At 42.0% G+C, this 25,518-nt stretch overlaps 1 protein-coding gene across 3 annotated transcripts in view; it reads left to right on the top strand.

The window, feature by feature from the left end:
* Nucleotides 1-20,773, top strand: part of kiaa1549la (KIAA1549-like a) — a 96,608-nt gene extending 75,835 nt beyond the window's left edge. For 2 of the 3 annotated variants that reach the window (XM_086109574.1, XM_086109571.1), the window contains 11 exons: nt 1,063-1,205; nt 6,118-6,242; nt 9,588-9,799; nt 11,444-11,576; nt 13,085-13,326; nt 13,576-13,741; nt 14,728-14,825; nt 16,439-16,584; nt 16,995-17,149; nt 17,251-17,324; nt 17,970-20,773. In XM_086109574.1, the coding sequence (XP_085965700.1) occupies nt 1,063-1,205; nt 6,118-6,242; nt 9,588-9,799; nt 11,444-11,576; nt 13,085-13,326; nt 13,576-13,741; nt 14,728-14,825; nt 16,439-16,584; nt 16,995-17,149; nt 17,251-17,283 (1,453 nt within the window). In that variant the 3' untranslated portion in view covers nt 17,284-17,324; nt 17,970-20,773. The remainder of the gene's footprint in view (nt 1-1,062; nt 1,206-6,117; nt 6,243-9,587; nt 9,800-11,443; nt 11,577-13,084; nt 13,327-13,575; nt 13,742-14,727; nt 14,826-16,438; nt 16,585-16,994; nt 17,150-17,250; nt 17,325-17,969) is intronic. The other variant, XM_086109573.1, reaches the window with a different exon arrangement.
* The last annotated feature ends 4,745 nt before the right edge of the window (nt 20,774-25,518 follow it).

Raw genomic sequence — 25,518 nt, 5'->3', positions numbered from 1 at the left:
TTTGCCTTTGACCACATGACTTAAAATGTGACTCCACTTGTGTCGACCGATACACAAACCGCAGTGTGTGTTTTTGTGTATTTCCCAAAGTGTTAGCCTCGCCTGCGGCAATCATGTCTGATCTACAGAATATGTGCACATCACACCACCTGTAGATGAGAGGGGACTGTCACATTGTGTACCTATTGTAGCCTACATGGCTCAAGGCTGTGTGCTATGTGTGTGCGCGCGCGTGTGTGTGTGTGTGTGTGTGTTTTGGGCATGTATTGTACACGGTTCACATGCCTGGTATCTGGGAGGCAAAAGAATATAAACAAATACAAAAGGTCTATTTTTGACTTTCCATCTTAGTCTTCTCTATAATTCATGTACTGCCTGTACTGTGTATACGGAGGCAGTGATAGGATGGACAGAGAGCCAGATAGACAGACAGACAGGTAGATAATTATTTTTGCTCGACTATGTCATTCTAATGTGTGTATGCTGTCACACAAAGATGCATTGTTGAAGAACTTAAACAAAAAAAAAAGAACTTTGTAAGAACTGATTAAATGAATGAGGCTCACTGGGACTTTTATTCAAACCAACACTTGCTCATCTGTCGTATAAAATATTTTTTTTTTGCATTGACTATAATGTGAAATAATTAAGCTTTTTATTGGTCTACCATTGGGGCTGATTAATTGTTTTTTTTTGGCTTTTCAAAATTATGCCATAAAAACAATACTGCTTAAAAGGGCAATTAAATGGCTCTAACTGTGGAACAACATGCCCAGGAAAATGTGTTAGTATTGTTCATTGTCCTTAAGACAGTCTTTGCCCTCTACTTTCTTCTGTTTGGGATCAATCTATTTAAATTACCTAAATAAAATTGACACCTTATTAATACTAGTCCATCTAACTATTAAACTATATACCGGTATTTAAAATTTTAAATGGACATCATTTATTGAATGTGCTTCTGTGATTATGTGCCCTGTTTGTGTACTGTACATGCTGAGACTCTAAAACCTTTTCCTCCCCTGCCTTCCGCAACCCTCTCTGTTACCATGGATACTACAGGCGGTTGCCAAGCGAGGATGGTTCAATGTCGAGTAACAGCTCCGGGAAGCTGAACGCCAGCAAGAGCTCCTCGGCCCGAAAGACAGCCACTGGTAGCAGCTGCAAGAATGGAAAAGAGGATCTGCACAAAAGGAGCAGCAATGGTGAGTGAGAGGAATGGCCAAAGGAGAACGACGGGGCAAAAGAAACAGAGGAAAAAGATGTGGAAGACTGATGAGTAAATGAAGGACAAAGACTGAAAAGAGATTAAGCAAAAAAAAAAGAGACAGATGGTGAGGAAGTCTTTATCTCCAGTATTTCTGCCAACAACAGCCAGGTTGCTAATTAAAGTATGTAGTAATCAGTGGGTACACCGACCCAGCTCATGCCACACATTTGTTACACTTCATTCAACGACATCTTGCCCAAAGGACAATTCTCGTGAACTAATGAAGTGAATATGATCAAAAGACAATTGTGCATCCCGTGACTCAGTCTGCTGCTGCATCATGCAGCTTGTCGGTGATGACGCAGTCTCACACCAACATCAAAGGAAACATTATTACTTTATCTGCCATAATAGCATTATAGCTTGTTCTATAATGCGGGCCTTTGGGGGCACAAGCCATTGCAAACTGTAGGCCAGTCCAAAGCCCAGGTAAATGCAGAGGATTTTCAGGAAAGGAATCCATTTTATAACTTTGCCAAACAATTAATAGCATTCATCCAAAGATTTGCATATTGGATTGCTCGTGGCCCATGTTAATGACCACAGTCGGTGGCCGGGGGATTTTGGAAATTCAGCTACATGGTGGGTTCATCGGCAGAAACAGAAGAGAAAAGAAGAGACTCAACTTGAAAGGGGGGGGGGGGGGGGGGATTTTGACTGTTGGGACTATGTCAGGAAAGGCTAAGGCGTTGGTTGACATGATGATTTGGGGAAAGGTTGATATATTGTGTGTCCAGAAGACCAGGTGAAAAGACAGTTATGGTTGGAAAGCTTAGGGGCTGGGTTGAAATTGTTTTACCATGGTGGAGATGGGAGGATAAATGGAGAAAGAGTCTCTCGCGTGGTGAGGCTGAAATTTGAAACCAAGTTTGTTATGATGAACGTAGTTAGTCATAGGATGTGAACTAGAAGAGAAAGAGAAATTCCGAAAGGAGTTAGACAAAATGGTTTTGAGCATGCCAAGTGGAGGGAGACTCTGGATTAGTGCATAATGTTGGTGAAGGAAATAGGGGTGATGAAGAAGTGATGGATGCATTTGGTATCCAGGAAATTAAAATGGAGGGACAAATGGTGGTGGACTCGACCAAATGGATAGAAAGGGCTGGAGCAAACACTTTCTTCCGGAAGAGGCTGGAACATCGGGTGACTACAAGAGTGGAGGGAGAAGCACCGAGGTGAATTAAATCTTGTGATGTATGATGTTAACTGAAGGAGGTTATTGACTGTCAGGTAGGGGTGGAGAAAAGTATAGCTCGACAGCAATGGATGCTTGTGTTCAAGGACCGGGTCTTGGTGGGCTGGAGGATCTTCTAAAAGACTGGACTGCCACAGCCACCAGACCAGAGACACAAGCAGTAGAGTACTTGGAATGTCCTCTGTTAGGAAAGGGGAGACGAAGTATGAGGTATGGTGTGCATGCTAGTTTGTACAGAAAAGAAGGAGAGAAAGATCTTTATAGGTTGACCAGACAGAGAGATAGGGAAGGAAAGTGTGTGCAGCAGGTTATTGTGATGAAATCAAGAGATGGAAATGTCTTGACTGGTGCCAGTAGTGTCCTGGACAGACGGAGAGAATACTTAAAGGAGTTGATGAATGATGAAATGAGATAAAAGGAACTGTGGGAGAGGCAAGTGCGATGGACCAGGAAGTAACAATGATTCTCAGCGGAGAACTTAGAAAGGCACTAAACAGGATGACAAATGAAAAAGCAGTTCCATCCCTTGTTTGCCAAGTTGCCAACTTCTTAAGTTCGTTTGAGGCTCAAACTCCTGTTGACAAATATTCCACACATAGCACTCACTACAAGCCACTTGCCCACTTGATTTTATCTGTGACTGTGTCAAATAGGATAGATGGATAGATTGTTCATTGTCATTGATTATAATAACCTTGGACTGTTTACTTCACGATACTGTACTTTACTGGACTGTACTCTACTCCTTCAACAGATGACCAGAAAGTTCTTTTGCCACCATCCCTAACTTTGATTCTATTGCATGAACATTGCTTTGATTGACTTCATCTCTGTTCGGGCCTATCTTAGTCACTGTTGTTCTTTCATCTCTGTTCGGGCCTATCTTAGTCACTGTTGTTCTTCACCTCTTATGCCTCAGCACTTTTGTTGTTCACTGTGATATGTGTGATTTATAGTGTTTATACAAGCAAATGAATTAATATCGAGGAGAGTAGAGGATGAGTAATTGTCTCATTTTCTCACTGCTGTTCAGAGAGCCTTGGATGGTCATAAGTAGCGATAAAGTGGGGGGTATAGGGGATAAGGAGCGAACGATATTCGCAAACAAAATGAATTGCTTCCAGAGATGAAGGGATGAATAAAGTTACAAAAACTGAACAGTGCAGATGAAGTCGATACAACGAGAATACTGTTGCAGTACAAGCTAATGTGCTCAATATTGTGCATTAGTTTTGGTGACTGTACTTGGGAAACACAGCAGGTAAAAACACACAAACATTTACTAAGCAGGCTACCTTCAAGGTCTTGTTATTTATTTATTTTTTTTGTTGGGTGACATTTTCAAGACTCATTAATCACTATCCTATTAAATTTGATTGAGCAATTACATATTTGGGCGGCCCGGTGGTCCAATGGTTAGCGCATCGACCTCACAGCGCAGAGGTACCGGGTTATTTTCCGGGCTCCAGCCTTCCTGTGTGGAGTTTGCATGTTCTCCCCGGGCCTGCGTGGGTTTTCTCCGGGTACTCCGGTTTCCTCCCACGTTCCAAAACATGCATGGCAGGCTAATTGAACACTCAAAATTGTCCCTAGGTGTGAGTGTGAGCGCGGATGTTGTTCGTCTCCGTGTGGCAACCGGCAACCGGTTCAGGGTGTCCCCGCCTACTGCCCGAAGATGGCTGGGATAGGCTCCAGCACCCCCGTGACCCTTGTGAGGATGAATCGGTTCAGAAAATGGATGGAGGGATGGAGTTTCATATTAGAAAGAAAATGCTGGCTGGGCATGGACAGGTACAGCAATAATTAAATCTAATGGTCTGGCTCATGTTTGGCACTAGTACTCATTACATACTACAGTCAAACCTCGGTTTTCGTCCATAATCCATTCCAGAAGGCTGTTCGAAAACCGAAACCACGCTCTTAAAAAAAAAAAAGAGGTTATTGAACACGTCTGCTCACAATGGAAAGCGACACGAGGAAGCATTACTTCCTCGTGTAAGGAAGGCAAGAGCAGTCAAATGGTGCATTTGAGTGCACTCAGTTTGTTTGAGAACCGAATTTCAGTCGTAAAAACTCGAAACATTTGGTCGAAAACCGATTTGGTCGAGAACAGAGATGATCGAAAACCGAGGTTTGACTGTATTTGTATTTCATATTTGTCCACAAGTAGACTAGGAATGGCTCACCATGCCGGTTCTCTATAGATAAATTAAATACCTTGAGCAGCAGTTGGTGTATAATTCCCAATTTTTGAAAAATGTAAACATGCACTTGCTGCAACATTTAAAATATGTTAAAAAGAGTCACTGCTGGTATGAGACAGGCAGATAGAAAGAGGTCGTTTAATCGTAGGTTGAGGTTGACACATTTAGCCAGCTGCGAGTGTCCAGAAGCAAAATACGATACTAAACTTCAAATATAGTATGATGACTACGGTTTGAATGTGTTTGGTTTCAAAACTAGTAATTCACCATTTCTGCTGCTCACGTTTGCTACCTTAACCTCAGCCGTCACTGATTTAAGGTGCAAGAGGAGCCACAGCCAGGATGAATTGTAGTTGTGTGGGTTTGAGGTTGAGTTGATGGCAGACTGTTTTAGTTCTACACTGAAGCCGTCTGCCCTATGATGTCAGGCAATGAGTCATCCGAGTTTGAGTTAACCACAACGCTGTCCATCTGCTGCTGCCTGCGACAATATGCACATATATTGTACAGTTAATGCTGAGAAGCCCATAACCTGAAAGATTTTACAACATACAAGATGGTGCAGAGTAGACTCACCACGGCCAGACACCACATCACATCTATCCATCTATTTCCAGCAGCATATCCTGTTCAGGGTTGCGGAAAAGCTGTGAACTATCCCAGCGGAGTGTAGATGCAAGGGAGACTTTGTCCTAAATTGGTTGCCACTCAGTCTATCACAATCAATCACAGTGCGCACAGAGAGCGACAGCTTTTCACACCCACATTGTTGACTGCTGTCATGGAGTGGGAATCAATCCCACGGTCCCTGCACATACAGTAGTATTATTATTCATTATGTGCAGTAGTCGATAGAACTATCTAAAGGAAGGTATGTTGGCATTCAAATACAAGTGTAAATAATGTCAAACAATGGACTGTTCACTGCAACACTTTGTTGGGGTATTTGAATTAAAAAATGGTCAGAAGATGTGAAGGCAATTTACTGTAATAGCCCTGACAAATTGTCTTTTGTGTAAAAGATATTTAGTTTTCATATTGTTCATATTAACTCAGTGTATGAAAAGTGATTACGTTTTAACACTGCACATTTGGCACATTCAAGATTTTGACATTTTGATATGTATTGTATCAAAATATCTGTCATTGATGTCAGAATCAGTTAATAACTGAACAAAGTTCATTCTGTCTTTTACTGAAAGGAAAAAATATATATTTTACTTCTTACTATTAATTAACTCTGAGTTTCGCCAAGGTATGAGTCATTTGGCTCTTACCTCTAAGTCTGTGCATAAAGTAGACAGATTAATGATTATGGTCTGCTATAAATATTATTAAACACAGACAAATTGATGCGTAAAAAATGATGGCAGCATTTTCTATCTTTCTGATTTCAACACCAGCGTTGCCTTCAGGGACAGCTAACCTTCATCCTTCATCCTCCACAGACCCATACGATGATCATACAGGCTCTCTACGGCTCATCACCATCAAACCCATGACAGCTCAGCCAACTTACTCCTACCCCTCATCCTCCTCCCACAGCCAAGACTCAGTGATCCTGAATGGGGAGGTAAGTCTACACACATACTCTCTCACAATCATAAACGCTTCTTCACAACAACCCTGACCTCAACCCCATGAAACCTCTTAGGGATAAACAAATAGAGATCACCGTGATCCAGGCCCTTCTCGTCGAATATCTGTGAATCAGCAGAGACCCCCTTTGATCTAATGTTGAACTTCGTCTCACACACACATGCACATAAACCCCTCGACATGGTTTACGTGACACGTCAGTCTGCTGCCCTGACAAAACTGTAATGCCATCATGCGTCACAGCTCATAAACATTCGGATCCAATATTATGAATTCGGATATTTAAAGCCGGCCCTTTATACTTCTTAAACCATGTCATAGCATCATGTTAAACCAGGGGTCGGGAACCGATGGCTCGCGAGCCAGATATGGCTCTTTTGATGATTGCATCTGGCTCGCCGATAAAACAAAATATTGTTGCTTGCTAAATCCATCCATCGACTTTTCGCTGGTCGTGTCCTGTTCAGGGCTGCAGTTGGCTGCAGGGGCAAATTTTTTGGATGATACTGGCCTACATCGGCCATTGCTGTGTCAACCCGCTCAGTCATTAGCTCAAAGCTAATCCTTTGACGAATAGGATGGCGAAAAGAGAAAAAGATGACGAGTACATACACTTCAGGACGAATGGACCAAAGGATTCGCCTTTGTGGAGGGAACAGGTTCTGCGGTGTGTCTAATTTGCAATGACAAAATGCCATCGATGGACCGGTCGAATGTAAAGCGGCACTTTGACACGTGCCATGCTACGTTCGGATCAAAATACCCTGTGAGAGACAGCAGAAAGAAAGCGTGCAAGCTCCTGAGCAGGGTGCAAGCTAGCCAGCAGCAACTCTGAGTATGGACCTGGCAAGCTGACTATAATTCCGCTAGCTTTGCTATCAATCGTGAGGATCGGAAAACCATTCACATTAATGGTCAGTATTACCACAAAATTATTTAAAACTATATATTCAGAGGCAATTTGTTGAATTCACTTTTAAAATACACTGTGTGTGTGTGTGTGTGTGTGTGTGTGTGTGTGTGTGTGTGTGTGTGCGTGTGTGTGTGTGCGTGTGTGTGTGTGTATGTATGTATATATATATATATATATATCAATATTATATTGATATATATCAATAACCTGTCTCTCCACAACATGGAAGCTCATGTCAGGCATCATTGCGGCTAAGATAAGTGGACACATGGATCAATACATGAGCGAAGCACAGAAGGGCATTGGTAGAGATACCAGAGGAGCCAAACATCAGCTCCTGGTTGACAGAACAGTCGCACAAGACTGCAGGTCCCGACGTACCAACCTGTGCACAGCCTGGATTGATTACAAGAAAGCCTATGACTCGATGCCACATACATGGATCACTGAATGCTTGGAGTTGTATAAGGTGAACAGGACCCTAAGAGCCTTCGTTGCGAACTCGATGAGGATGTGGAAAACCACACTTGAAGCCAATGGCAAGCCACTTACCCAAGTGTCCATCAAACGTGGCATATACCAAGGTGATGCACTCTCCCCACTGCTGTTCTGCATAGGACTAAACCCCCTAAGCCAAGTAATCACCAAGACAGGCTATGGATACCGCCTCAGAAATGGAGCTACGATCAGTCACCTCCTCTACATGGATGACATAAAGCTGTATGCTAAGAGCGAAAGGGACATAGACTCCCTGATCCACACAACCAGGATCTACAGCAGCGACATCGGGATGTCATTCGGGCTTGAGAAATGTAGTCGGATGGTGACTAAGAGAGGAAAGGTAGTCCGCACTGAAGGGGTCTCACTCCCTGAAGGAACAATAGCAGACATTGAGGACAGCTACAAGTACCTCGGTATACCACAAGCCAATGGCAACCTCGAACTGGCAACAAGGAAAGCAGCTACGGCCAAATACCTCCAACGAGTGAGGCAAGTCCTAAGAAGCCAGCTCAATGGCAAGAATAAGACCCGGGCAATAAACAGCTATGCCCTGCCAGTGATCAGATACCCTGCAGGAATAATAAGGTGGCCAAAGGAAGAGATTCAGACCACGGACGTTAAGACCCGAAAGCTCCTAACCATGCATGGAGGGTTCCATCCCAAATCCAGCACCCTGAGACTGTACGCAAGCCGAAAGGAAGGAGGCCGTCTCAGTCCAGAAATGTGCAGTGCTGGGAACAGCAAGGATACTGCGCAGAACCCTCAAGCTTCCTGGCCTCTGGTAGAGGACCCGAGCTGAATGAGGGACGGACACCACCCGAGGGGGGGTGAGACGAGGAATTTATATATATATATATATATATATATGTATATATATATATATATATATAAAGAGAGAGAGAGAGAGAGAGACGGTGAGAGAGAGAGAGAGAGAGAGAGCGAGAGAGAGAGAGATAGATAGATAGGCGGCCCGGTGGTCCAGTGGTTAGCGCGTTGACCCCACGGTACCGGGTTCAATTCCAGCTCCGGTCTCCCTGTGTGGAGTTTGCATGTTCTCCCCGGGCCTGCGTGGGTTTTCTCCGGGTACTCCGGTTTCCTGCCACATTCCAAAAACATGCATGGCAGGCTGATTGAACACTCTAAATTGTCCCTAGGTGTGAGTATGAGTGCGGATGGTTGTTCGTCACTGTGTGCCCTGCGATTGGCTGGCAACCGGCTCAGGGTGTCCCTCTTCTATTGCCCCAAGACAGCTGGGATAGGTTCCAGCACCACCCGCGACCCTTGTGAGGATAAGCGGATCGGAAAAAAAAAGATATATATATATATATATATATAGAGAGAGACAGAGACAGAGACAGAGAGAGAGAGAGAGAGAGAGAGAGAGGTGTGTGTGTGTGTGTGTGTGTGGGGCTCTCACTGAAATACATTTCCACATTCCAAATATTTTGCTTTCATGGCTCTCTTAGTCAAAAAGGTTCCCGACCCCGGCGTTAAACTATTTCTTCTTTCCATCTCCCGCCCTGTGGCACCATCGCATCTCTTGGCCAGGATGCTTTGCCCTCCTGACGAATTGAGTTGTTATTGCAGCAAACATGCGGCCTTGCACATACATCTCTTCCTGTCACATTTCTCCCACCCGGTCTGTCATCTTTCACTCTTCGGCCTAACATTTGCCATCGCTACTACACTTTTCTGCAGCAAGACAGCAATTCACATTGATGACTCCTCTCATTTTATGAGCATCACGCTATAGCTACATTGACATACTGTAGTTAATCTCCCCACATGATTGGAGCATATTGGTGCAAAATGTCATGTTGCCATGGGGTATGTTTTGTTTAATAAATTACAGCTTTCACCCCCTAATATTTCTGGTTTATTGAGAGTCAAACATATTCCCTGCAGGCCAATCATGGGTTGAAGCAGAAGTCGGACATTGAACACTACAGGAACAAACTACGCCAGAAAGCCCGCAGGAAGGGTTACGGAGAGTTCTCCCTTTCGGAGGGTGGCAGCCACAGTTATGGTCACAGCCGGCATAGTCGGCATGACAATGGAGTCAAGGAACCAATGACTGCTGAGGAGAAGAGGGCCTCCTTTGCTGGATGTCATAAGAGGTAAGGATGAGGTTTTGTGAAGAAATATTAATAATGTGAAGTTGTGAATGTCATCATGTGCATTGCGTTGCAAAGTAGCCTTACACACATCCCATACGCACCATGCTGGCTAAAATAAACAAAAGATTGTTCAAATTTGGCTCTGCACTCTTCACTAATGATATTAATAAAGTGGTGTAAAATAGGTTATATAACAGTGGTCATGCAATGTATAGAACTATTAATAATATCTATAAAATGGCTTTAAATAAAAATCTTTTAGCTTTTAAATTTTGATTTTTCTTCAAGGGGAAGTCAACCCCACACATATTCTTTACAGTAATATGGTCTATGCACTTTCACTAGTCTCAACACTGCATTCTGATTAATCATCATCAAAGCTGACTAGTACTCGACTAGTTTATTATGTGTAACTACTTTACCATTCTTCATTATGTGTAACTACATTACACATCCCGTACTTGGTGATTTTATAGATCTGCAAGAAGATGCAAGAGTAAGAGTTGCATCTTTATGTATTGGCTGTCTGGTTTTAAAGCTCATTAATGTGGCTTATTTTTTGCTGTATAATATTCGACCCATCCTACAGCCCGACCGATGTGGATTTTTTGTATTTATATTTTTTTAGGATGATGCCAATTCTAATATTTGGCAGGAAAAAAATAATACAGATTGCCGAAATTCAAAAATGTTTTCTTTTTTTGCTCCCCTATCCCAATATTGCTTTTTTTTTTCTTTCAAACTACATGAAGTTAATGGCAATTACCTATTATCTTTTTTTCATTTGTTCAGAAAATACATATTCTGTGTAGAACACAGAATAAAATGAATTTTAAAAATATATAATAAAATAAAACACAAATTCCTAGTGGCCAGAAAAAGTCCCAATCAAAATATGTGGTTGTAAAACTTATTTTCGAGGAACTCTGCGAAGTGCAAAGTAGTGAACAATATACTGTACAACACTGCTTCAAGTAACATTTCGGAATGCCTACTATTTAATCAACCTAAGTTTGTCAACTTGTTGTGTTTCCATTAATGTCACCGCAGTCACGGCTGTGTCATATCTACTTATTGTTGATATGTACGGTAATGACAGTATTGCCACTTGTCTCCCACAATGCATTGCATGGCATCATACGTTGAATTATTGATTCTTGTTATATATGTTTGTGTTATTAGTTGTCAATTGAATTGGTGTCTTGAAACCGGCCTGTCAAATTTATGGTTGATTTTTGTTGCACATGTTGCACTCTGTTTTTTGTTTGTTTGTTTTAAATGACCACCTACTAGTCACCCATCCTCATCTGTGTGCAATGTTTAGAATGGTGAGGGTTTATGAAGGGAAAACAATTGGCTAATTTCAACCAACTTGCTAATGTTGGAAGGGCTATAACCAAAAGTATCATATTCACTTATGAACTTTTAGAAGTACCGGTACTTCCTAATTCAGTCTTGCGAACACACACTTGGTGTTGCACCCAATTTCATTGTATCTGCACCGTACAAAGAACAATGTGGCTCTCTATTCACGTCTATTGTATTCTGTTGTATTCTATTCTATTTAATGTTGGGATGTTTTTTGTCTTTGAAAAATCACCTAACCCCCCCCCCCCTTCCCCCCCACCCCCACACATCTGTCAGGTACTCCCACCCAAGGGAGCCCACCTATTGGAGCAGGCAGTCCCTGAGCAGCCCCAGCCCCGTGGAGACAGAAATGGACCTTCTGGTTCTTCGAGAGAGAGCCAGACGAGGCATCCGCAACAACGGTTACGATGTGAGTGTGCAGCGAGCACATGCAACGTCTTTCTATGGTACCAGGCCTATGCATGTCATAGCATAAAGATTGTTTAGGCTCATGTTTTTTTTAATGGCCCAATTGTATAAAAATAACGGTGACACACTTGAATTTCACCACCCTGTTAGTTTAAAATCTTTGATTCCCTTACAACCCACATTTATAGAGACTCAAGTCTGACCTTTAAACACTAAGAAACTCACCTTCAGTATGTGATATGATGAAAACCCAGGTGGTGGCAACACAGTAAATCACTGCTACTTTGCAATCAGTGATAATCTTTTCACCGCATTGTATTTAAAACTTTAAACCTAACTATCCTTCTTTTGAACTCATTGACTCTGCGGCTCTATGAGCTCACAACCAGATATTACCAACTTAACTGGGAAAAAAATGGAACCAAATGAATAAAGAAAGAAAAGGTACCAGTAAGTTGAGAAAGCACAGAAATGAAGAAAAGACAAGGTGGCAGAAGCCAGAAAAAGGAAGACAGAGAGGAAAATAAAAAATTGGGGATTGCAGCAGTGACTGAAATAGTTTTCTGCTGCCTCTTGGCTGTAGCAACAGGGCTACCTTGCTGAATGTCAATGGCTGCATATGATTTACAGCCGGTCCATGGATTCAGATATCAGCCTCATGCATGACTGATCAGAGTTCCTCGACTTGGATAGGAAAAACTATAAAGGACTGTACAAGCAGAACAGGCCTTTGTTTGTCTGTGTGTGTGTGTGTGTGTGTGTGTGTGTGTGTGTGTGTGTGTGTGTGTGTGTGTGTGTGTGTGTGTGTGTGTGTGTGCGTGTAGTTGGAAATAGGCTGTTTTTGGCATACATTAAAAAAAATACATATTTTACTGCAAGTGTCATGGATAAAGGAATACTGTTTTTTTTTTACTCGAAACCTGTTTTATTAGTTTGTTGGGTTTTATTTTTTTATAATTCCAATTATTTTGCGGTACACTTTCACACCAAATCTTTAATAACAGAAGCAAAGATATCGGTCTCCCAAGTACAGTTTTTTCTCTGTTGTAGCAATGTTTCCTGCCAATTAATTGTACACCATTTAAGACATTGTGTCAAACTCAGGGCCTGATGGCCAAGTCTGGCCCATGTGGCCTGAGAAAGCACATCAAACATGTCAACTTACATGATGCTTCCTAAAATCTGTACCAACATTTCAGTTTATCATTTTATCATAAACAACTGATAAAAGTATTTTGGTATCAAATAACAAATACATGCTGTTATTCCTGCAGACTAGCCACTCTGTAACCACCATGAAAATGATTAAAGTTGTTTTGTGACCTTACACACATATCCTACGTACCCTGGTCGATGCGGTTTGATTGACACTTTTCAACTGGAAAACTAATCAAAGTTGTGCAATTGAATGGGCTGGTGCTTTTTAGAGGCTGATATAATGAACACAGACCATTTATCAACTATCATTGTCAAGGATACTGATCCCGCCACCCTCGTTTCACTTTGCAGGGTGAACCAGAGCCATTTGAGGAAACCAATGTTGACCATCTCATCAGCTCTCTTGGCTATGGAGGTGGATCTACAGGCACAGGAAATGGTAGCCTTGGGGTGAAGGCTCACCGCGGCTCTGACTCCTCCACACTTAGCTCTCAGCCATCCATTGATGATGTCCGCACACAGATGCATATGTTGCTTGGCAACGCTTTCAGCCTGGCTCCCCCGGACCATGACCCACCTTCCCCTCCTACCAAGTAAATTTGTTTTACATGTTTTTTTGATGCAAATCATGTTGCACATCTGAAGGTTTTTTAGGATTTTGCTTGCCAGTAAGAGAAAATATGAATGTGCCTTCAGGCTGGATTGGAACTTTTTTTGGTGTGTAAATAAATGCAGAGTGTAAAAGTAGAGTATTTAAAGTTTAAGCTTAACTTTCAGTATGCTGGATAGCAAGTGGGAACCCAGGAGATCATTTGCAGTATGTTTCCCTCATTTATGAGCAGGCGCCACCATCACCACCACCACGTCCACAGCGCCTATAACCCGTCTCACACCAGCCACTACAGTGATGGAGTGACGAGTGCCCCTGGGACCATGAACCATCCCTGTGGAAACAGGCAGAGAAGCCTGGGCTATGAGGATGTGCACCAGTGTAGCCTGCCAAAACCTGTGAGTACATATATTAAGTGGAATAATCAGTCCATTTTCAATATACCGCTTATCCTGTCCAGGGTGGTGGGGATCTGGAGCCTATCCCTGCTGACAATGGGGATAAGGCAGATTACAACCCAGACTGGGCGACATGCACAGCAGGTTAATGGAACAGTCTAAATTGTCCCCATGTGTGACTGTCAGTGCGAATGTTTGTTTCTCTATGTGTGCCCTGCGTTTGGCTGGCAACCAGTTCAGGGTGTACCCCGCCAACTGCCCGAAATCAGCTGGAATAGGTTCCAGTGCGCCCCGCAACCCTTGTGAGGATAAGCGCATCAGAAAATGGATGGATGGATGGATGGATGGATGGATGGATGGATGGATGGATGGATGGACAACCCAGACTGGTCACCAATCAGTCACAGGGCACATATAAGAGACAGACAACTATTTGCACTGTTACTGAGTGGGTAAGTGAACCCAAACTTTTTGCATGGGAGTCAGGCAACTGAAGTCCATCATCAGTAATATATTGTGATCGACTTTGGTGGTCCCACTGTAAATCATTTATGTCAAGTTCACTTAATGGTAAAGTTAATGGTTTTTAGCCATTACATTAAATTATGTACAGTATATAATCACTATAACTATTGAAGTAGATCAGGTCAGGTGACAGGATATTTGTGTCCAAATGTGGATGTGGTCATGTGGAAAATTCCTTTTATGCTATCAGTAAGTGCATGAACAGCTGATTAAAAAGGGAGAGGCTTTACTCAGATTAAAGCAACCAATGCATCATGACCAACGAGTACATTTGCACTACATATGAGTAGTATGTGGTATCAATGTATAATCATATGTGGAATACTTTAGTATCTCTTGGGTTTTTGTATTGAGTCCAGATGTTCAACAAGGTATATCTTACATAAATGTGATGAATAAAAGCAGAATTTATGGTATATATAGAAAGAGTCATGAAAATAATGCTATGTTTGCATTTGCAGGGTTTCCGGTTTACACAGCTCCCTGATATGGGCATCGGGTCTCCCCCACCGCTGGTCCCCTCAAGACCAGGACCTCCGCCTGGACCTTCACTTCGACGGTATTACTTATCATTCCTGAGTGTAAAAATGGTTTCGAGCATGTCTGAGCACGGAGCGACCATTTTTAACGAGCTCTAAGATGTCTCAAAGGGAGAACCCAGACACCCTGCACAGGAAACTCATTTTAGCCCCCTGTAAATGGGATCTCATTCTTTAGGTCACGACCCACACCTCATGATCATATGACCGTAGAGGGGTTGGACCGTAGATCAACCAGTAAATCAAGCGCTTTGGCTTAGCTCCTTCTTCACCATGACAGACCGATACAAAGTCTGCATCACAGCAGACGCTGCACCGATCCACTTGTTGATCTTCCGCTCCATACTGCCCTGTCTCGTGAACAAGACTTCAAGATACTTAAACTCCTCTACTTGTGGTAAGATCCCATCCTCGTCCCCGAGAGGGCACTCCAACATTTTCTGATCATCTACAAAAGGCAGAGATGCAATACTGAGGCCACCAAAACGGACCCCCTCAACGCCTCAGCTGCACCTAGAAATTCTGTCCATAAAGTTTATGAACAGAATCAGTGACAAAATGCAGCCTTGGCGGAGTCCAAGCCTCACTGGAAATAAATCCAACTTACTGCCGACAATGTGAACCAAACTCTGACATCAGTGGTATACACCATACTCTCGAAGCACCCCTCACAGAACTCCCTGACTTCTCCAAGTCCACAAATCACATGAAGACAGATTGGGCAAATTCCCATCCACCCTCGAGGACCCCCGCCCCCTCCCAAGGTTGTAGAGCTTGTCCACTGTTCCATGGCCAGGACAAAAACCACACTGCTCCTCCTGAATTGCTGAATCTGATACTATATTTCCAAACACACCCTCCTCTCCAGCACCCCTGAATAGACCTTACCAGGGAGGTGAGGAGTGTGATCCCTCTGGAGTCAGAACACACTCTCTGGTCCCCCTTCTTAAAAAGAAGGACCACCACCCCGGTCTGCCAATCCAGAGGCACTCTCCCCGACGACCACGCAATGTTACATATGTCACCTAGCCCTAACGCAAATACATGCAGATATACAACTATAGTATTATTATAGTATTATTCGACCTGATGTTCAGGGTGCACCGCGCCTGTCACCCTAAATTGTGCCTGGCTCCAGTACCTCATGAACTTTACCAAGACAAGATATCCAATTAATGGATGAATGTATTTGCATATCCTAATTTTCAACGATAGGACCACACTTCAAAGACTTGTATGTGTATGTAAGTGCATATCGAAATGCATCATTGAGGGTAATCACACAATCACAGAAAGACCTGCGGTGAAGAAGTGTGCTCAAGAACGAACAGTGGAAAGAAGGTGCAGAATGGTAAGCAGCAGCATTTAAATGAATGCCAGCAGGATCAGGAAGGCAGACATGAAAGGAAATTACTAGGAAAAAAAAATCTGTCAATGACCTTGTGTTGAGCATGTCTGCCTCACCTGATGAAGACAAGCTTTCTAGAAAATGGATGGATGGATGGATGGACTTGTGCTGCTTAAAACAAGCATGTCACTTGGTGGGGGGCAAGACACTTAACTTACTCTTTTAACTGTTACTCGCACTAACTAACCCCACCTGATACCTCACAGCAATACATCTTCTTTCCAGTTCGACTCCCGATGTTAGCCTGAAGCCTCGGGTGTCTGAGGCCTCAGATCTGCAGGACCAACAGCACAACGGCCCCCCCTACCTGCCACTATCTAGGACCACCTTCCCGGCTGTTACTGTTGATCAGTCCATCAGCACCTACTCAGGTAGACAAGTGTTGAAAATAAAAGCAAGTATGTCAACTTTTTGAACGTATGACCATGCTGTTACTTTGTGAAATGTATCACATTTGGAATGCAGTAATTACAAATGTCAGAAACTCGCTTTAATGGTTGGATGATTGTATGATCGGTGGGTAAAAAAAAACATGCACATGAGCAAGGATACTTTCCTGTTCATCTGCTGTTGCCTATGGCATATAGTCATCTTTTTAGAGCCCCCAAAATAAGAAAATAAAATGTATTTGTTGAAATGCATAATTTGTTTTCATTCAAAGTTGCTGGAAAAACTTAATTATCGAAAGGGCTGTAAAAGAATTGGAAAATGACACAGGGAAGAACATATTAGTGTTGACAGTGATTTTATGATAACCCACCCCCATGTTTCTATGTCACAGGAAACCCAATAACAGCAGTGTATGCTATATCAGCTAACCATCCAGGCTACTCAGACTACTTCGTCATGTCACCACCATCTTCGTACCGTAGTCCATCCTGGATGTCCTACCCTCCTGAGCCAGAAGATCTTCCACGGCAGTGGAATGACCCGCCTGTGAGACACACATTTTGCTTGATTATGTGTTCTGGTACATGATCCTGGACACGATTCACTGTGAGCCCAGTGAATGAAGTAATTCTTCTACCTCCTCCCAGCAGAGCTCACGACACCTCGAAACCATCTGCTGAAGTTCCACCACCATCCCCAAGCGGAAGCAATCAGTAGCTCTGTGAGTATAATCACATCACCACTGCCAAGTTTCCTGAGTGACACATTGAATCTGTGTTAGTTCAGTGTAATTTATTTCAATGCTCAATGACATCATGACATTTCTGATGGAACCATCTACTCATATTGAGTGTCTGTCCGGTTGACAATGTAAGGGATGTCACAGTTTGGGTTTTAGCCGCCGATACCGATCATCCATGAGTGGAATGGGCCAAAACATTGAGAAAAAAAAAGATCTTCTGGATTGACTTAACTCAAAAACGTACATCTGTTGCACATGAGTAAAATATCAACCAATGTAATTTTTTCGTGTTTTCCTCAAAAATAAACAAATGCTACCTGTCAATTTAAAACATTTTAATAATGTGCAATCAACCTCACAACTCCTAGCTAACCTGTTCTGTTGATTTGCATAAAATTCAGATTAAATATGATACAACAAAAACAATGAAGAAAATAATCACGCAGACCGTTCTCCCGAAAATGTACTCGTAGTACAAACATTAATACAGTTGGAGAAGGCATAAGCTCGTGTTGTGCAACTTTTCTGCATTACTGTCCTACTCCAAAATCCGATTATGTCCTGAGAATAATGTTGATTGAAAACACATAAGCCTGATTTACATTGTCACTGTCTGGGTCGCAGGTGTCTGTTTGGGTGGAAGGATGCTCTCTCTCTCTCTCTCTCTCTCTCTCTCTCTCTCTCTCTCTCTCTCTCTCTCTCTCTCTCTCTCTCTCTCTCTCTCATTCTCTCTCTCTCTCTCCATCTTCCTGGATCCTGTTTCAATTTGTTCTTCACCATTGGACCGCCGTCCTCCCACAGACTTTGTCCCTTTATCCATCTGCCCAGCTCTGCTTGCTGGACCTACAGCCCCGAGGCCTTTGTCATCAAGCCTTTGCTAAAACTGATCCGCTCCATATGTCCCCTCACCTGGTCACAGATCTGCAGCCATATTTCTCTGCTCCCTGAGCCCCTGACCTCACCGGGCCCACCGTGGGTCACTTCTGAAATAGCCTGGCTACTGCGTGGTGAACATTGTACAGTAAAAGTCCCTCACATTGCTATATGGAGCGTGAATGGAGTGAAGCAGTGCCTCTCACAACAGACCTATAGCGTGACCCTTCATTGGTCACATGGTAACCGTCACATGGCCAGCACGACACAGCACAATCTGCTCCATCGTCAGTCCAGTTGTGGACCAGGCAAGACCACAAATGTAATCGGTTATTGACTTGACCCACGCTCATCTGGACCATCCTGGACTTGACCCTGAAGTCCACCACACAGCCAGGAGAGCCAGGCTGGAATAAAACTCTGTTTCTTTCTTTTATTTTATTGGGTCCAAATGTCTTTGTGAAACCTCTGCCGCTGGTTATTGTGTGTTTTAAACTTAAGTGAGAGAAATCAAAAGAAAAATAGAGAAAAAAAAACATTGTCTTGATTGTCTCGATTTTGGGTTTTAGATATGTGCTTTTGTCTTTACATTTGTGTATTGGTTATTGTATTAATGCGAGTGTTTACTCACTCACTGTATTTCAAGGCAAAAAAAAAATCTTTAAAACAGAACAACGGCAGCTTTGTGGTCCACATTTCTGTACGAAAAGATTCATTCTTTTTTATTTCTCTGAGTGAACAATGAAAACATGAATTACACACAAAGCTCTGTCTGTCATTTGCTTTTGAAGATTTATCTGTTAACAACCAGGCCAAGCTGGACGCAAATTCGAATCTCACTCTGAGAGTTGTTTAACTACTTCGACGACAGGTGTTCTAGAAAACATTCGCCATGTGCGTAGGCTTTGAAGTGAAGACCTACCACCGTTATATCCAACCACAAGTATTGTGGGGAGGAGAAAAAAAATCCATTGACTGAAAAAATGTCTACTTTGTAAGGATTTTTGCTTATTTTGGTCTGAAAAGGGAGACCGGTTGGCTGGATATTTAGTCACTGCACTAAGTTGTACCGCTGTTCAGGTCACCTTCTGGTATTGGAGAAGCTGTACATGTACCATTTTAATGTAGTGTATATAGCAGAGGATTTATTGAGGAATTTTATGCAATGTTGGAGAGATTCTTTTCTTGGCATTGTTTGACTGAGTCGTTCACCACATTTATGATGGATTTTTTTTTTTTTATTAATGAAACTCCTTGACTTTGTGAAGGATGTACACATTTCAACATCTCATCATATTGTTTACTTCAACATGATTACCTTAGAGACCACATGATATATTACATCATGAAAAAAATGATGGTCCACAAGGAGTTGAGTTCTGACTGGCATACAGCAGAATAGGCTCGTAAAGTCCCGTCTCTCAAAGCTATTATAGCCATACAAGTCAACAGATTACAATCATTTGTACAAGAATGTCACAGTCAAAATATTGACTCTTATTGTCTCTGTGGAGAACTAAATCCTGAGGACTCTGTACTGCAAAGAGCTCCTAATCAGCCAGATAGTCGCCAAAGGAGATAATAGCCATACTTTCTTCGCAAAGTGGAAATAAAATAGCCAGTATATACAATGCTTTGTCATCGAATACCAAAAGACCACTAAAAGAGAGTACACCAGATCGCGGTTGACAAGGCAAGCGAGAGGAATGTCCATGAGAGGTAAATAGTAAAAAAAGAGAGCAACCTATTAAATAGTTTAAAATGAAATGAGCACTTTTTGAAAAGTCTGGCAAAATCAATGCAAAAATGCTATTGTATAGCATTCAGTTTCTAAAGGAAATTGTATTATGTACAGGTAGTCACATAGAGTAAACGCACAACCATAGCATTGGTTATCTTAAATCGTGAGTCATAATATGAACATTAAAGATACAAATACACATACAATATTCTAATTTACAATGCAAATATTGCACAACACACAAACACATATATATCCTTAATCATATTAAACTATTTGCCCATCCAAAGCTAACAGTAACAACAAAATGGCCTATGCATGGTATTTACAGCTGAAGTTGTTTCTCGGAGCGTTGTGAGTGAGCTTGGAATATTTCAAAGTGTCAAGGAAATTGTCAAATTAAACTAAAACGCAAAGACAAATAAGTCTAGTCTTTGCAATCAATCACGCTATTACAAGTTGATGACCACACCATTGTCACGTCATTTTTCATTTAATTTATTCAAGAAGGTGTGTAAGTGGTGTTTACATATTTGGTCATTTTAGGAAGGAGAATTGATGCTATGCTAATGATGAGTTGATGTGCAATGTATGTGCTTTACACTGGTTGTGGCGAGATGCGTTTATTTAGGACGGACTGGAATGAACAGAATATTACCGATTTAGCTCACGTTTTAGGGGGGGGTCATATATTTTTGCTCTGACGTCATGGCGTCACTCTGGTTGTTGATGTCACAGTGACATAGAATGCTGTTGGATGTAGTAATGCAGAAAAGTTTTGGTGAATTCAAACAATAAAGAAGAATTACATTTCTTTCGAGTTTTTCTTTTCATTTTGTTTTTCACAGTCGATCTTGGAGGACCACTAGAGGGAAGCATTCGCAAATAGAAAGGACTTCAGCTCCCCCTCGCATCGCTGTTTCCTTTCCGTTGTCAGCTACAAAGAGTGAACTACGGTCATTCAAAGGGGCGGTCGTGTACTGCCCTGATTAAATTTCAAATAATTCATGAACAAAACACAGAAATATGCCCTTGCTGTGTAAATTATCGCTGTCCTGAGACAAAATAAGAAGTACAGGAGCTGAATTGAAAGTGATTGATAAATAATATGTAAAATAATATCAAATAGTTGATATGATTGAATCATTCGTGTCTTGATCACCAGCTTGCATCCCATATGTAATTGATCAAATACATTTCAAATCAAGCTTTTTTTCGCCTCTATTTGGGGGAGCTAGGGTGATTTTGTCTATGTCTGCCTTCTAGGTGTTGTACAATCATTTTGTTGTTAATTAAGATAGTAGTAATTATCAGGGTTATAATACACCTCACTCAGCCACGCTCTCATCCCGTCCAGCCCTTTTGATTGGCCTTAACGATGACTCCAACTGGAATTTTTTCTTTTAGGCAGTGTCATGGGCAGTTTCTGTCCATTACCATAGCAACCATGCACAACAGTAAAACGATAGATTAATTGACCACTCCACATTGTCCCTAAGTGAGATTATGAGCATGGTATGCATGGTTGTTTGTCGATGTGTCCCCTGCGATTGGCTGGCAACCAGTTCAGGGTGTACCCCACCTACTGGCCAAAGACAGCTGGGATAAGGTCCACCACGCCCGCGACCCTTGTGAGGATAAGCAGCTCAGATAATGGATGGTGCATTTGCACCTTTGCGGGCCATTGTGGGAAATAACGTAGTGTTTTCCTGGCCCATGCTCACGGCACCCCTATTTGCTTCAAATTCCGGGTGGTAGCGCATTATGACTTTGACAATGTAAAACTCTTCAAAATATACTCATTCTCTGCTGGAATGAGTGAGTATCAATGAGTGTACACTTTACTGAGCTCTCATGATGGGCTAACGGTGTTGACAAAAGCAAGGCAACTTGGCAACCAAGTTCGGATTACGTGTATTAGCAGGTACTGTGTGTTCACAATATGCCTAGTGAGGACACAGTCGTGTCTGTTATTGCAGATGTTCACTTGGTATAGAAATTGAACATGCTAATATGAGCTGCTCATTTGCATCTGAGTTTATCCACCATTTAGCTGTTGGATGAGTCAATGTTGGCAATAGATGTACTTTATTGTTTTATTCACCCCCATAACGACTTGATGTCCACCATGTTATAGCCTGAGGCTCACAGAAGGGAGCTTTTCGAACACTGGGCATACTGTTACTTCAACATGTTGCGCAACCTTCAATATAATTGTTTTGTTATGTGTTACGGCCTGTATCATGCTATACTATTTTAAGCTTTCAGTTAACTATAGGCATAGATATATTATATATATTTTTGGCACAACGGTGATGGGTGGGTAAAGGGAAACACCAACTTGGGTGTGTTTATGGTAATGAATTAGCATTTTAACATGGCAAAGAGCTAAAAAAAAAAGTTGATTTAGCATGATACAGGCCCTTAAATTCACACTTTTGATTGGCGCTGTGAGCACACTTCTCCTTTGTTGGATTAAGGTGGGTTCTTTTTCAGGTCGACGGGCAAAGAATTGGAATAGGGTACTGTTAGTCCAAGTTTCAATTGAGTCTCAAGACTCGATGCCCAACCCTTAACTCATTCCCGCTTTGTAATTTTTCGAAATGGTTTACCTGGGGTGTGAGCCGCTGTTTCATAACATTAAATCGGAAGAATAATAGTTTTAATTTACATTTCTTTACCTGAAGGCAAGAGCAACATTAATTATATCCTGAATAGACGGTTAATACATTGTATATCCAACCAAACCTTTATGAGTTTCTCCTGGCAAAGAGTTTCTGAAAACAATTGTAAATGGAGGCAGAGGCTTTTAAGAGAATGCATTGAAGATCACTGAAGATGTTTAATCTGCTATATCCAGAATAAAGTCCACAAGGCACAGTCTGTGCTTTGAGACATCTACAATAAACATAATTAACCAAAATATGGGTCTTGTATTTGAGGCACGAGTATTTTGTTGTGGTTGGTTCAGCTGCATTGCAGTTATGTCGATTTTTTTGTCAAAATGATGTGCCTGTGTTCTCCCAAACCAAAAATAGATGTCCCCGGTCAATGGCGGCCTCATAGTCCTGACCGGAATATTGACCAGTAAAGGCCATGATGGCTGCTACTTGGGACATTGTGACATATGGGTGCCAATTATTTCAAAATCACTTTAATTCATTGACCTTGAGCGACATCTGCGCCCAATAGAGTCACATTGTATCTGTGTGCGTCACAGTGTTGTCTAAGGAAGGAGCCTTTGGCAAGAGGAAACAGCTGTGAAGAGAACAGAAAACAAGTGCTTCCGGCAATGAAGGATTTATGACAGCGAATTAGGCCATTGTGGTGTGAGTGTGGGTTATAAAAGTAAACAGGAACAAACACTGAAATGGTTTAAGAGTGGAAAGAAAATTGCAGGAAGTGGGCGAATAATTCTTCTGGAGAGAAGAAAGTGAATTACATCCACAGTTTGCCTCTTAACAATATGAACTCGGCGTCCCTTTACCCCGTCTGGGCTTTTCTCTTACTTTCAGATTTTTAGTCTGATGACTCCGAGTAGTTAACTTTCAGGCTCAATCTTCATCTCTTTATTTCTGTTCTTTCCCTCCTTCTACCCATCTGTCTAATTTCCACTGCTTTCCTGCTGCGAGCCCATCAATTTCTGTGACATTATCACACTGGCTCTTTCAGACGGCAGAGCAACATAAGGAAAATGAGGATCCACCACATGCAGAGTGGGAGATGTCATATCAATAGTAATTAGAGCTGTGAACAGAATAAACCAAAACAGGAGCAATCCATTCAACCCAGGGCTAAAAAGACAGATTCGAAATCTTATTTGACTTTTTATTTCTTCAGACTTTGAAATTGTAGTCATAACATTACAGTGATGAGAAAAAAACAGTATTAGGAGGGCTAAAATGTCTGCAAGCGTAACAATATGTCTGTTGAGAATATTCAAACCAGGGGATGATATGGTACCAGCCTGCCGGGGACAAAAATTGCAAATACACTGAAGCTAGATGTTTTACATGCATATAATTATCCAAATTTTAAAAGGCAATGTCTTATATATTGATCCTGTTAAATAAAAATTAAAATAAAAAGGCAGACTAAAAAAGTTACACACACACACACACACACACACTCACACGCACACACACACAAACACGCGCGCACACACGCACGCACACACACATGCACACGCACGCACACACACACACACGCAAAGAGCACTCGTGTCGTGGTAATTTCCTTCTCTGCGGACTGCTTCTCATTTTCCCGCTCATTTTTAAATGGCGCAGCGCATTAAAGGGTCTGACTAGAATGTTAAATCACGTACTTTGGTTCCACCTTTCGCGTCGGCGACTCGGCACGACTGCGTAATCTGCGTTCGGAGGGGGGGGGGCCACAGGGGGGGGGGCAGAATCGGTGCTACAGGGGCACTGGCCCCCGTTGCCCCCCCCCCCCCAGAACCGCCACTGGAGACAAGCGAATTTGTGACGCATGAATGCAGGACGACGGTGAAACAATAAATATGAAATATGATAAAATACCGTTTTCTTTGTGTTCATTTGATTCCAATTCAAGCTGTTATAACGTCATGCTTCAATGTTAAAAAAGGTTATAGTAACAATATAACACGTTAATTGTTAAAATAAGGGATTAGAAGACAGAATTCATGTTCTTTTTTTGCCAGTTGTAATCCAACATATAAGGAAAGCAAACACATTTATTGAACACTTACGAAATACAATTGTGTTGTGACAGGCTTGTTGTGTTTAAAAAGAGGTTTAAAGATATAGTTCTACAAAAATATATCATTCATGCATAGACATGAGAAACTGCACTGAATCTGTTATTCAAGGGTTTTAGTTTATGAATAGGATTATCCATCGACATGTATAAAGGGGCATGTCTGTTCAGATTTTCCTTTTTTTTCTATTTATAGCGAATATATTGAATAATCGGTCTCTGTGTCGTGCTCGTACAGTTATTTGAATATACTGTATGAGTTTTGTTTTTTATTCTCATTTGGGATAGATACTTGTACAAATGTATAAATAACCGATTTGTGTATTAACATGATATCACAATTTAATGAGAGAAAAAAGGTAGGACTAGAAAAATGTTTGTATTTCTTCCTACACTCTTTGAGCTGTATGTATTGTACTAAACCAACATATGTATTGATATTTTTTTTCTTTGATTTAGTTTTTTATGTCTTTCATGTTGTGTATATACTGTATGTTCAATAAATCAAGTCAAAATAAAAAATCAGCACCTCTAAATCTGAGACCATGGTCCTCAGTTGGAAAAGGGTGGAGTGCCCTCTCCAGGTTGGGTCTTGGGGTCTTGTTCATGAGGGAGAGCAGGATAGACTGAGAAATCGACAGGCAGATGGGTGCAGTGTCTGCAGTGATGCAGACGTTGTATCGGTCTGTCGTGGTGAAGAAGGAGCTGAGCCCAAAGGCGAAGCTCTCGATTTACCGGTCGATCTGCATTCCTACCCTCACCTATGGTCACGATCTGTGGGTTGCAGTGTTGTGTCCAAGGACCGGCAACCCGTGGCCAAGG

This window comes from Hippocampus guttulatus, chromosome 4 (genome assembly GCF_054856545.1).
Source record: "Hippocampus guttulatus isolate MCC_2025c chromosome 4, RoL_Hgut_1.0, whole genome shotgun sequence".
Lineage (NCBI taxonomy): Eukaryota > Metazoa > Chordata > Actinopteri > Syngnathiformes > Syngnathidae > Hippocampus > Hippocampus guttulatus.
Note: the sequence above shows the minus strand (reverse complement) of the source record. Positions and strands in the feature narration are given on the sequence as shown.